General features: G+C 41.3%; 2 protein-coding genes across 3 annotated transcripts in view; one reads left to right on the forward strand and one right to left on the reverse strand.

Annotated features, from left to right (window-relative positions):
* The window catches only part of EFCAB14 (EF-hand calcium binding domain 14), a 38,780-nt gene extending 33,149 nt beyond the window's left edge, over window positions 1-5,631 (reverse strand). For both annotated transcript variants that reach the window (XM_030323798.1, XM_030323797.1), the window contains exons 1-2: window positions 4,503-5,631; window positions 2,923-3,071 (exon numbers count right to left, since the gene is read on the reverse strand). In XM_030323798.1, the coding sequence (XP_030179658.1) occupies window positions 2,923-3,071; window positions 4,503-4,684 (331 nt within the window). In that variant the 5' untranslated portion in view covers window positions 4,685-5,631. The remainder of the gene's footprint in view (window positions 1-2,922; window positions 3,072-4,502) is intronic.
* A 213-nt stretch (window positions 5,632-5,844) lies between these two features.
* The window catches only part of LOC115519934 (cytochrome P450 4B1), a 62,135-nt gene continuing 55,241 nt past the window's right edge, over window positions 5,845-12,738 (forward strand). The window contains exon 1 of the mRNA XM_030323795.1: window positions 5,845-6,019. Within this exon, the coding sequence (XP_030179655.1) occupies window positions 5,996-6,019 (24 nt within the window). The 5' untranslated portion in view covers window positions 5,845-5,995. The remainder of the gene's footprint in view (window positions 6,020-12,738) is intronic.

The raw sequence follows: 12,738 nt of genomic DNA on the forward strand, positions 1-12,738 counted from the left end.
GACAGAGAGATGCCCAAAGTGCTTTGGTAGCATAAATAGGTCTTTGTGTTCTATGGATGAGAAAATCATGGCTCAGAAAGAATAAGCGACTTATCTAAGTTTTACAGCTAGCAATGAGCAACCCAGGATTCATCAGTCAAATCTGCTCTTAGGGCCAGTACTCTCTCTAGAATACTCCAGCTGTCAGACACTTACCTCCTAAAGCCTTCATCACCACAAGAACACTTTTAAGTTCTGTACTAAATGACCAAACTGCTACTCTGCTGTGTGACTGAAGAGATGGCCTAATTTATTAATATTTTCCTTCTTTTCCAAATTCTTTTTCTCTACTCTAGTGTTTCATTGTTGAATGATAGGGAGGGATGGTTGAGAACAGAACCTTCCTTAGAATAACTGTGGAGGTCTTCTGAAGTACCTGGGTCTGGAAAGAATACTGAGCTGAGTTTCAAGGCCAGTTAGTACCTTTAGCTTCAGTATCAAGTTACTCTTGGACCACAAGGAAAAATACCAAGTCTATCGGATTTGCTTTCTATTTCAGATATTTCAGCAATCCTGCCTCCTTTCCTGACAAATGTCTTTGAGAAGTTATTGAAATAAAGAACAAGGGCTCTGAATTTCCCAAAAAGCTAGTAAAGCCAGACCAGCAGGTGGTCTTAATTAAATCAGTGGTTTCCAGGGTCCTCTTGAAAACAAGAAATAAATTTCTTGAAATATATTTAAAGTAGAAATGTAATTCAAAGAAAGACTATTTAAGCTTTAACATGACTGACCTCATTTACTCAAGATAATGGTTTAAAAAAAAAAAACACCTCTGAGGCCAGTGGTCCACGATGGTTCAGTCTACTGACTATGCCCCGTGATCTACCCCCTAGAAGTCCTGCTTTAGACATTACAGGGCTGACATTTCTTTTTTTTAATTTTTAATTTTTTAAAATGTTATTTATTATTGAGAAAGAGAGAGAGACAGAGCATGAGCATGGGAGGGGCAGAGAGAGAGGGAGACACAGAATCCAAAGGAGGCTCCAGGCTCTGGGCTGTCAGCACAGAGCCCAACACAGGGCTTGAACCCATGAATCATGAGATCATGACCTAAGCCGAAGTCGGACACTTAACCGACTGAGCCACCCAGACACCCCTACAGAGCTGGCATTTCTACTGCAGAAAACCAAAGACAACAAAGCAGCTGGACTGACAATTCCAAATCTGCTTCACTCAGCTGGCTGACAAACGTAGTCAGGGTCCCAGGGGACTGTTGCTCAATGGTAGAAAGCAGGTCTCATAGTTCAGGGTACAATTCCTGGCATCTCCTGAATGTAGTATTTCCAGGGATTGATATTAACAAGTGTTCAACAAATATTTGTTGACTGATTGATTGCCAGGTCAATTATGTGTATACACTTCAAATATACATTTCTAAAAAAAAAGAAATTCCCTGAAAAGCTCAGCTAAGGTATAAATTACATGGGTGTCCTGTAAACACAAGCACAGAGCAGTCAAAGAAAGGAACCCTGGAGGGTAGAAGTGAGCAATGTTTTGAAACATATAAATAAATAATTGCTATACATGATCAAAACAAACTATAGCACAAACCTAGGTGGCCCAATTAATTATATAGAGATGAGGGCACAGGCAGGTGTCTTTAGTGGTTATATATAGTTAAACACTGTTTCTGAGAACCTCATTTCCAAGTTATGATTACTGGCTTACAAAGACAACACTGGCCTTAAAAACACTTTGTAATACTGGTATGGACAGCCATTAAGGAAGGAAATTAATTAGAATACAAATCTCATTTTTTCTTATACTGTACTCTGATTCCACCAGTTGATTAAACATATAGGTCAAGATGATTCTGGCAGAGAACTGTGGTTTACCCAGTTCCATTCCCTGAATCAGAAGAAAAGCAAAATTAGTATTTCAACATTTTTTTCAAGCAACATCACTAAGAACTTTACTATCACAGTAACTAAGGATTAGCTGCCTCTAGGTCAGGTTCGGAACTTGAATAACTGCAGGCAGTAAACAGAGGGTGGGATGAAGGAAAGCCTGGAGGTTGTGATCTCCGAAGGACGGAGATGGGAAGAAGGGACACAGCTCTAATTCCAGTTCTGGAGCCAGATTTTGTTAAAACCTTGAGAAAGCCTAGTGGTCAGTTACCCCATGTGCTAATACTGCTAGGGTTAAGGCATTTGGGATTAACTTGAAACTGGTTCTTTAGCTTAGAAAATTAACTCCTGAATCCTAGAACTAAAGATCTCAGTGTTGCTGAAGGAAGATACTTAGGTTAAATCTGGTGGAAGCTACTATGCAAATACACCTTTCAAATAAAGTACCTTGGACATGGCAAAAATAACTTTATAATTTAAAATATATAAAACTCTTGAACTTAAAAAAAAAAGCTTCTTAAACGGTTGTCTCATTCATGAGACAAATATTTATTTGTGACTTGGTACACAGTAGGCACTCAATAAATGCTATTATTATTGCCCATTCCCGTTTCCATATGGTGTTTCTTAAGGAGGAAACTAACAGACATTCCCACATTCTTTCTCAAATGGCCCTGTGAGGAGGAAGGAAATAGCCCAGTGTGGCTACTGCCACTTCATCTTTGGGGAAATATAAGTGGCAACAGGCTGAGGTTCACCAAGGTTCTAGACTCCTGGACTTTAGCACTTCCTTTCTGCACCTTAAGTGTTGACTGTAATGCCATGATTTCAGATGCTATTTTTCATGATGGTACATAAGCATAACTTTTTGTTTGTGGGTTTCAAAAATACAAACAGCTATTCTCACATTCAAGCTGACAGCTAAGAAAGAGTATAAGAAGGCTGGAAGGAATATATAATTGGGCAAACTCTTAATTCCACTCTGTGGACCTAGACCTGGAAATAAGATAATACTCTGAAAAAGGCGACCACTTACTTGTTCTAAATTTTTCCTTGAGGGCATCCAGATCCTCCTTCAGGGCAACTTGCATCCACACCAACCCAACGCAGGCCACAACACAGGCGGCAAGGATGACAAAAGCACAGAGGGGATAACAGATCTTGCAGCATCGTAAGTAGTCTCCCCTGATCATAAGAACAGATTCAACCAGGAGTACAAAAATGATTATGAGTACAGCTGTATTAGAAATAGCATACATGTGTTGCCATATACTTGTTTACCAGGGAACACTGGGTAACACACGTAAGTCTGAACAGCGGGTTGAAGGTGACTAATTAAGACCTCATGAAGAGTTCATCTTTTGGATACAAAGGTTTCAAACTTCACATGACACAGAAAGAGATCTGTGGGCACAGCAGCCCACAGCCATCATCATGGATTCAGGTCTTTGGAGATACACTCGTGTTAGGAAAGTGTAAAGACCAGATCTCTGCAATTCCATTACAGCACTACAATTTCCCTATTTCTGGCTCTCCAACATATATTCCCTCCAGGGGACCCTATTTCCTATTATTGAAACTTCATAGACTTTTGAGCAAGTTTTAGTGCAAACAGAAGAAATAGGAGCCCGTAGGTTTAAGTGGACACCTGGAGCACTCTAGCTTATCGGCTCAGAAGGCAGGAAACATGGAAAAGGGTTAGATTTCACACCAAACTTCAACCAGCACTCAAGGTCTAAAGTAACTCATCAGGGCAACTATTCCAGTAGAACTATTCATCATCTTTTCATATCCCAAATCCGAGACTGCTTTTAACTGCTTAATTTGACAAAGCTCATTAGAAACCAAACTCTTCCTTTAACAAAATAAAAGGACAAATACACTCTAAACAAACAAAAAAACCTCAAAGGATTTATCTCTTTTAGCACTCCAACCTTCTGCCTAGCTCTAGCTTCCACATCCTCAGCAGAATATTCTTTGAGTGTGCCCTCTTGGGAGGGTCCCAGGGCACCTTTGAGGTTCCCTTTAGCCTTTTTCCGTCCTGGGCCCAATTCCCAATGTTCTCAAAGCTCATTTGGTTTTGCCTAGTGGCTGCACCATCTCAAAGTGGTTTGGAAAAAAGTTGCCTCATCTTTTTGTCTCCCACTCTCCACATACTCTCAAGTGTCACACTTTGTATGTTCCTCACCATATCCTCCCACCATCAAGATTCAGACTCATCAAGAGTGTGAAAAATAATCTTCAGCCTTAAAGTTCCTGTCTTTACTACACTTTTTAAAAAAGGTCTACTCCCCAAAGCTTCTTTGCTCCCATGTACCTATTCTTAGCTTTTCTGCCACTCCCAACTTGCTCTCTCTGGGCTCTTGGCACATTCCCCAAGTCCATACTTCCACCCTGGATTCTGAATTCTTTATACACTTACAGACAGATCTCTAACTTCTTCATTCAGAACCTGAGCTCATCTTCTCCCTAACATCTTTTCTTCCTGTTTGCTGTCCAAGGTCTACACCCTTTTTGCTTTGTAAGAACACCCTTCTCCTTCCTTTCAATTTTCCCCTTTGGTAATATAAGGAAATACCTTTTCCCCACCCCACCCCTCACCACTGCATCACTCACTTGACGAAACGAGAGCGATTTCCAACTAAACCGAATTCTTCTTCCTCCTCAGAGCTGGATTCAGAGTCTGAGTCAGGAGGCTCAGTGCGAAGAAGGCGGTGGCCTGAGCCTTTCTTGGGCTTCTTTCTCCGACTGTCCCCAGCCAAACCAATCAATGCATTGAGCTCTTTGCGCTTCTTCATCTTCTTGTGTGGGGTGAGTGGAGCACCCACTCCTGAGCTGCCAGGTTCGTACCCGACGCCCAATTCTCTCGCTGCCTTGGAGCTGCCTTCCAGGGTGGGGAATCTGGGCCAGAGCCCTGGGTCACTCCCACCCAGGGGTGGGACTGACCAGATCCGCTGGGGGCTAGAGATTGGAGCCCAGAGGAAAGTGGAACTCAGATGGGTGGGGGAAGTCACATAGAGATGGCCAGGGAGCTGGTGATCAAAATGGGTAAGGCTCTGGGCATGGAGTTTCAATTAGATAAGAGGATGGATAGGGGAGCAACCTCTATCTCCCGATAAGTAGATATTTCTAAGTGTGCTCCAGGAACTGGGGAAGGGCACACAGATGGGTGTTTTGGCCTTCCAGGGCAGGACTTCCAACTGAGAGCGAAAAGAAACTTGTTCTTGAATGAGAGGAGAGAGGGAGGTGCAGAGCTAGACAGTGGGAATGCGCTAGTCGCTCTCTAGCTGGAGAGGTGGCAGCAATAGGGGGCTCGCAGCCCCGACACAGCCTAGGCGCCAAGAAAATGCCCGGGTCGGGGTGATCACGGTCCTTCGGCCTCCGCCCTGAGTTTGAAAGGAGCCCGAGACTGAGGAAGGCCTAGAACCCGGCTCGGAGGGCTAAGTCTGCCAAGCGCCAGTCCTTCACCTGGGAGACCCCAACCCTCCTGTCTGGGCCAGCGGCGTGGCGCGGTGCAGAAGGGCGACGGCGACTCAGCCCACCTGAAGCGCTCCCGCCCAGAGTTTGAGGTGTTTGGCAAGGGCGACTCTCGGCAACTCACATGCGCCGCTTCCACTCCAGCCGCGACTCCGGCCCCCGCTCCGGTTGCAGCCGCAGCTGCTCCAAACGTGCTGGCGGTGGCGGCGGCGGCGGCGGCGGCGGCCGCGGGCTCCAAACCCGGGCCATAGCTCCAGCCCCAGCTCACTTCCCCTTTGGCACAGCAGCCGGCGCCGCCTGCCAGTAAGCCGCGCTTCCATTGGCCGTCAGCCGGGTGACGTCACACGAGGACGCGAGCCTTGGTGGGAAGCGGGGCGTTAAAGGGGCCCTGGCTTCGGCGAGGGCTGGGTCCCGCCGGCAGTTTGGGGAGGCCCCGCCCCCAGGAGGGCCACCTGGGACCAGCCGGTTCACTTGTCCGGGGGGGAGTTTTCTTTCGCCAGGTGCTGGGGTGAAGGCCGGCAAAATACCCAGCTGCTCGACCTGCTTGTAAAATGCATCAGCCACCTGACCCCCGGTTGTGATCTGGGCTAACACAGTCTAGAGACTCCGCCCCCCTGACTCAGTTGCTGTTTATGAAAAGTTTAGGCGTGTTACAGGTTAGTGACCCGGTTGAACACATTCTTTCATTGTATAAATATTTTCTGAGAGCTTACTACTTGTCAGGAGCAGCTCTAGCGCTGGGGACACAGCGATGAGCTAAATAACCACCTGCTTTTCTGCATAGGGTTGCCAGATTAAACAAAAACAGCACATCAGGAAAACTTGAATTTCAGATAAACAACGAATTTTTTTCAGTGTATAAGTATATCCCATGCAATGTCTGAGACGTCTTCATACTGGAAAGTCAATCTTTTTTTAACTCTGAAATTCAAATTTAACTGGATGACCTGTATTTTATCTGCCAACTCTATTTCTGCAGCTTATATTCTAGTGGGAGGAGAGTAACAACGGGCAAGTATATTAAATGTCAGGAGGTGACAAATGTTATGAGGAAAACTGAAATGTGATAAGGGGATAGGGAGTGGCTCATGATAAGGGAGGGGGCATTTGGTTAGATACTGGGAGGAAGACAGGTGGGGAGTTGTGCGATGGCCTTGAGGAAGGAGTGACCTGGAAGATCTGGTGTGGCTGAACCTGAAGAACAAAGAGGAGATTGGTAGGAAATGAGGGCAGGCAGCGTCAGGGGCTAGATCTTGTAGGGCTTTATGGATCATGATGAAGACTTTGGGAAAAGTTTGGTGCTTAAAACTGTGTCAAAATTTCAGAAATAACAGAAGTTAAATCAATGGGTCATAGAAGTAGTAATTAGTAAAACTGTATTGTACGTACACCACTTAAAGACAGTTTGCAAACTGGGAGCAATCAAACCAAAACTTGGAATTAGGCTCAAGGGTATATCATTATAAAAAAGCTTGTATAGGGGCATCTGGCTCAGTGGGCTAAGCATCCAACTTCGGCTCAGGTCAGGATCTCAGAGTTTGTGAGTTCGACCCCCACATTGGGCTCACTGTTCTCAGGGCAGAGTTCGCTTTGGATCCTGTCTCCCTCTCTCTCTGCCCCTCCCCAGCTCCCTCTCTCACTCTCTCAAAAATAATAAACATTAAAAAAAAAAAAAGAAGAAGCTTGTATAGTAACAAAGCAGTGACTTCACAGTGATTGGTTATAAATATTAGAATTTTCTTAAATGATAGGGAATTGGCCAGTGGTTACCTCACATTAACCTTGGAAGCAATTTAAGTTTTGCTTATGATTTCCAGGGGCACAAGCAACCCAGGTCAAGTTAGCCTTGCAAACTTAAAGCTAAATTAAGCTTTATTTGTATGATTAAACTGGCTCTGTCTGCTCAGGGAGTTTTCAAGGCTGGTCTCCATTTGTTTTTGATTTTAATAATCCCCTTCCCCCCATTTTGGTCATTGTCTCAGCACGCTGAGGGTATGACCAACCAATATAGCATTATTCTTGGTTACTACCATTGATGTAGTCAGGCTGAAGAATCACACATTCTATGTTCCCAGTAGTTGAGTCATCAGGCAGGAGGGCCATTAGTTACCATCTTCATCATTTACGTGGCTATTGCTGATTTCATTCAGTTGTCCGATCCTGATGGCTACCATTTGGCATATGAGTGGCTGCTGAGGCATTTAAAACCCTCCAGATTATGCAGCATGCTGGAGAGGTTAATGTGATGACTGTAAGAAAACAATAACCAAGGACTGAGAAATTTTCCAGAGCAGAGATTCCCAGGGGCCAAGATTTAACCAACTAAATAACTCAAATGGGTTATAATCAGATTCATGTTTTACCTAAGTCAATCTATATTTTTTGAATAATGTGCAATTGGGTTTCAATTTTTTATGAGTTATTTATTTACATAGGCATCACATCATGTATTAGCATGATTAGTTAGAACAGGCTGAACTTGAGGAGGTTGTAGGTCAGAAGCCAGTGTTGGCTAAATTGGCTTCTATTTGATGTGAGCAATCAGGTAGTTTAATGAGAGGGATTTCTATGGAAACAAAATAAAAACAAAGGTTGATAGTTCAAGCAAATTACAAATACTGCTTCTGAGTTTGAGGTTATGATTCTGTATAATCATCCCCATTTCTGCCAAAGATAACCACAGTAAGACTAGTTTGTTTATAAATTAAGTAGTTTCAATAAATGGGGCCTGATTATTTGCATAAGTACAGCAAGGATAGTGACTGACCATATAGGCTCTTTAAAATCTGCTTTGCTAGAACTTCTCTCAGATTGCACTTTCCAAAGCTTCTTGAGGCTAGGAAGCCGAGCCAATGACTTGTCCAATTGTGTCCTGTTACAAGGAGAACAGATTCTTATTGAACTTATGCAAATATATATATTATCATAAAAACAAGAATATTTAATAGGAGTTTCTGAATACAGGAGGGATCAGGTAGGGAGAAAAAGATAAATGTTTTAACCTTGGTCACAAAGACATTTTACCAAATTGCTATAAGTTACAGATAGCATGAAAGAGAGGAGAAAAAGGGGTTCTTTAAATCTGGAGAACAAAGCATTAAAGAACTAGCAATGTTTTTTTTTTCCCCCAGTCTTTTTTTTTTTTTTTTTTTTTACTAGCAATGTTTTAAATGGAATAAAAATTACAATCATCTCATCAGTTCCTTCAGTGTTAGGCAATTAATCCCTAACTTTTGCTTCATCTTGAGTTAGCAGCTTTATGAATCAATCAGCTTTCCATTGGAGCTTTAGAAATTCTTACTTTATGTGATGTTCTGATCTTAACGATACCAGAAACCTGAATTTTAGAATACTTGTCAGGGTTTTTTCCATTTATCTCTTTGAAGATGAAGCACTTTTGCAGGAATACTTTTGCAAAAGCATCAAAGTGAAACAATAACAGTCTATAAGTTACAAAAGAGTTTAAAAGATCTGGTAAGAGTTCACATACACAAACAAAGACAATGATGAAATTGACAACTAAATTTGGTTCTTTTTGTGACATACATTTAAAAATCATGGCTGATAACGTTATACCAGAACACATCGGATTTTTAGGAATTTCATACAATCTCTGGAACACTTATATTAACATATATAAGTATAAGCTAAAGAAAGTTCAGCATCGCTTCTTATTTGACCATGCTTCCCATGTAATTTAACATCTCAAATGACCAAAGAAATTAACATTTCTCTTACTACTTTATTCAGAATTTCATCTGGGGAAGTTTGTTACAAATGTCAAAAGACAAATTATTATTTGATAAAATACAATCATAGATCACTGTGATACAATATTTAGTTACCCATTAAACCAAAGTGATAAAAGATTTAAAAAACACCTGGGTGGCTCAGTCAGTTGAGTGCCTGACCTCGGCTCAGGTCATGATCTCACAGTTGACGAGTTCGAGTCCAGTGTGGGGCTGTGTGCTGACAGCTCAGAGCCTGGAGCCTGCTTTGGGTTCTGTGTTTTTCTCTCTCTCTGCCCTCCACCGCTCATGCTCTCTGTTTCAAAAATAAAATAAAACATTAAAAAAATTTAAAAAGCAAATACCGGAAGTTACATCCTTGTAAAACAACAACAAAAACCTAGCTCTTTTAATAGAGAAGACTGGGTTCTTTCCTAAATGATCAAAGACTTTATAAAGACAAAACACAGAATCTTTGTTTTCTAGACAGATTACATTAAAGGTAAAGAAAAATCTTTGTTTATAATTTTTATTAAGAGCAGAACAGGGGCGCCTGGGTGGCTTAGTTGGTTAAGCATCCGACTTCAGTTCAGGTCATGATTTCACAGTTTGTGAGTTCGAGCCCTGCGTCGGACTCTGTGCAGCTTAGAGCCTGGAGCCTGCTTCAGATCCTGTGTCTCCACATCTCTTTGCCACCGCCCCCCTGCCCCCACCACTTGCACTCTGTCTCTTTCTCAAAAATAAATAAACATTAAAAAATTTTTTTAAAAAAAGAGCAGACCGGGGCGCCTGGGTGGCGCAGTCGGTTAAGCGTCCGACTTCAGTCAGGTCACGATCTCGCGGTCCGTGAGTTCGAGCCCCGCGTCGGGCTCTGGGCTGATGGCTCGGAGCCTGGAGCCTGTTTCCGATTCTGTGTCTCCCTCTCTCTCCGCCCCTCCCCCGTTCATGCTCTGTCTCTCTCTGTCCCAAAAATAAATAAACGTTGGAAAAAAAAAATAAAAAAAAAATAAAAAAAGAGCAGACCAATAATCTAAGAAACTTTTGTCCTTTTAATAGAGAGAAAACTAAATTCTGATTCTGCTTCAGTGTACTTTTGATATTAAAACTCTCCATTTTTTTAACATAAATAAATCCATTTCAATCTTAATCAGCTTGACCACACCTAAAATTCCCTTCTCAAGATTCCTTGTCCACAACTTACACAATTTTCTCTATCCATTTAGGTTTTGTCTCATTTTTTTCCTTTCTTAATTAGGAATAATCATTTTACTCTAGGACAAACTTACTTTCTTTTTTCTCTTAACAAAACAAAACAACCAAAACCCAAAGCAAAAAAAAAAAAAAAAAAAAAAAACCCATGTCCTTCATGCCTTTCCTTATCCAAAAACACATTCTATTTTTCTTACCTTTCTGCTTTCCATAGACAGTTGTTTTTTCAACCTTATTATTTCTAGTAGTTTTAATTACATATATTTATCAAAATTCTTAACCCTTAGAATCCTTAATTCCTAGTTTGAACTAAGAAGTAAGCAATTATTGGACTAGAAAATTGATAAACACATTTCGTAATTTCTAGAAGCATATTCTTCCTCATGGTAACTTTTGTTTTTAATGTTCATTTATTTTGAGAGAGAGAGAGAGAGAGAGAGAGAGACAGAGTGCAAGCTGGGGAGCGGCAGAGAGTGAGGGAGACACAGAATCTGAAGGAGGCTCCAGGCTCTGAGCCGTCAACACAGAGCCTGATGCGGGGCTTGAACTCACAAACTGTGAGATCATGACCTAAGCCTGAGATGGATACTTAACCAACTGAGCCACCCAGGCGCCCCCTCATGGTACTTTTTAAATGTGGCACGAAACATGGTTAATAAACCCAAATATATTTTGTCTTTCTGTAAAAAATTAGAAAAAAGCCAAAAGTAGATAAACTTACACTTAGCATTGAATGCTTATCTTATTTGGAGATGATTTATATATTCAATGAATATCCATTATTTAGTTTACCTTAGTATAAGCTTTATATTTGTTTAAATTACTTGCTTTTAACGATTATGCTTAGATTAGACATTAAACAACTAATCACCTTAACTTATTTTTCTTGTTGACAAATTTTGAAGACAGGTTTATTAAACCAATAAACGTAAACCGGCTTTCATTTATCAAAGATTATCTCAAATCACATGAACTTGAAAAATGTTTGGATTACTTTCCATATTTCTGAGAGCATACTTGATTTGTATAAATGCTTGATTTTCTTTAAGCCAATTAAACAGAGCTTTTTACAAATTAATTTTGGCAGTATCACCTGGAGATAGAAACATATCACATACATACATGGACATACATGAACATACAGGCAGACACAGAGATCTTACAACTTAAAAAAAAATATTTTAACCATGTCTCAGGTACAGAACTCAAAAGAATAGTTGGATCAAAATTGTGTTTCTGGCAGCTGGACTAAGTTAAGGCTATCTGCTCAGATGGCCAGAGAGTTTTTACTAAAGATTTTTTGTTTGCATGCTGTGAGAATCCTTTTAGAGCTGTTTTCAGAGTCTTTGTCATTTAGAAGCTTCTACATATCAATTAAAAATGCATTTTACTGTCTCTGAGGGGTTTGGAATCATCTCTTTTAAGGGTATCCCCTTAAGGTGGACTTATCTGAGTGAAAGATTTCACAATGATTCCAAAAGTTCAGCCATTTTCCAAAATGGCTCAAGATCGTGGCTCATAGATCAGGGGGAAATCATCTTTGCTTTAGATTTCATAAGACATCCTAACTATGAGGTGCCGTATTTTCCAATATTTGTTCCAAAACACAGGGAATCGTGTATTCCCCTCCTCCCCACTTCTGAACACAATAGGGTGACTGACCAAGAAGCTTCAACAAATCAAATGCAGGTATGCACAATAAAGTTGCAGAGCTCAAAACACAGAGAGTGGAGTTTGGATCCAAGATAGACTTACCCTCAAGCTCCAGGGTGGATGAGAAAGTAGTGAGCTCAGTGGGCTCTGTGGGTACCAGCACCTGCTGGCTCACCGGTTTCAAAATTGTTAGAGGTCTTCTTTGGGCTCCACTTCTGATGACATGAAATGTCAAAAGTTCAAAAATAATGGAAGGAAAACCAATGGATCATAGGTGTGTTATACACACACCAAAAAGACAGTTTGCAAACCAGGAGCACTCAAACCAAAATATGGAATGAGGCTCAAGGTTATGTTGTTATAAAGCTGCTTATATAGTAAGAAAGCAGAGACTGTTCACAGGGATTTGTTATAACATTAAACTTTTCTTAAATGATAGGGAGGTGGCCAGTGGCTACCTCATATCAACCTTGGGAAAAGGTGAATTTTGCTTATGATTTCCAGAGGCAAAAGCAAAAAACAACTCAGGTCAAGTTAGTCTTGCTAACTTAAAGTTAAATTAAGCTTTGTTTGTAGAATTAAACTGGTTTTGTATGCTCAGGGAATTTTCAAGGCGGGTCTCCATTTGTTTTTGATTTTAAAAACTAAGAGGAGGGGTGTCTGGGTGGCTCAGTCAGTTAAGCAGCCAACTTTGGCTCAGGTCATGATCTCACGGTTTGAGCCCCATGTTGGTCTCTGTGCAGACAGCTCAGAGCCTGGAGCCTGCTTCGGATTCTGTATCTCTT

This window comes from Lynx canadensis, chromosome C1 (genome assembly GCF_007474595.2).
Source record: "Lynx canadensis isolate LIC74 chromosome C1, mLynCan4.pri.v2, whole genome shotgun sequence".
Taxonomy (NCBI): domain Eukaryota; kingdom Metazoa; phylum Chordata; class Mammalia; order Carnivora; family Felidae; genus Lynx; species Lynx canadensis.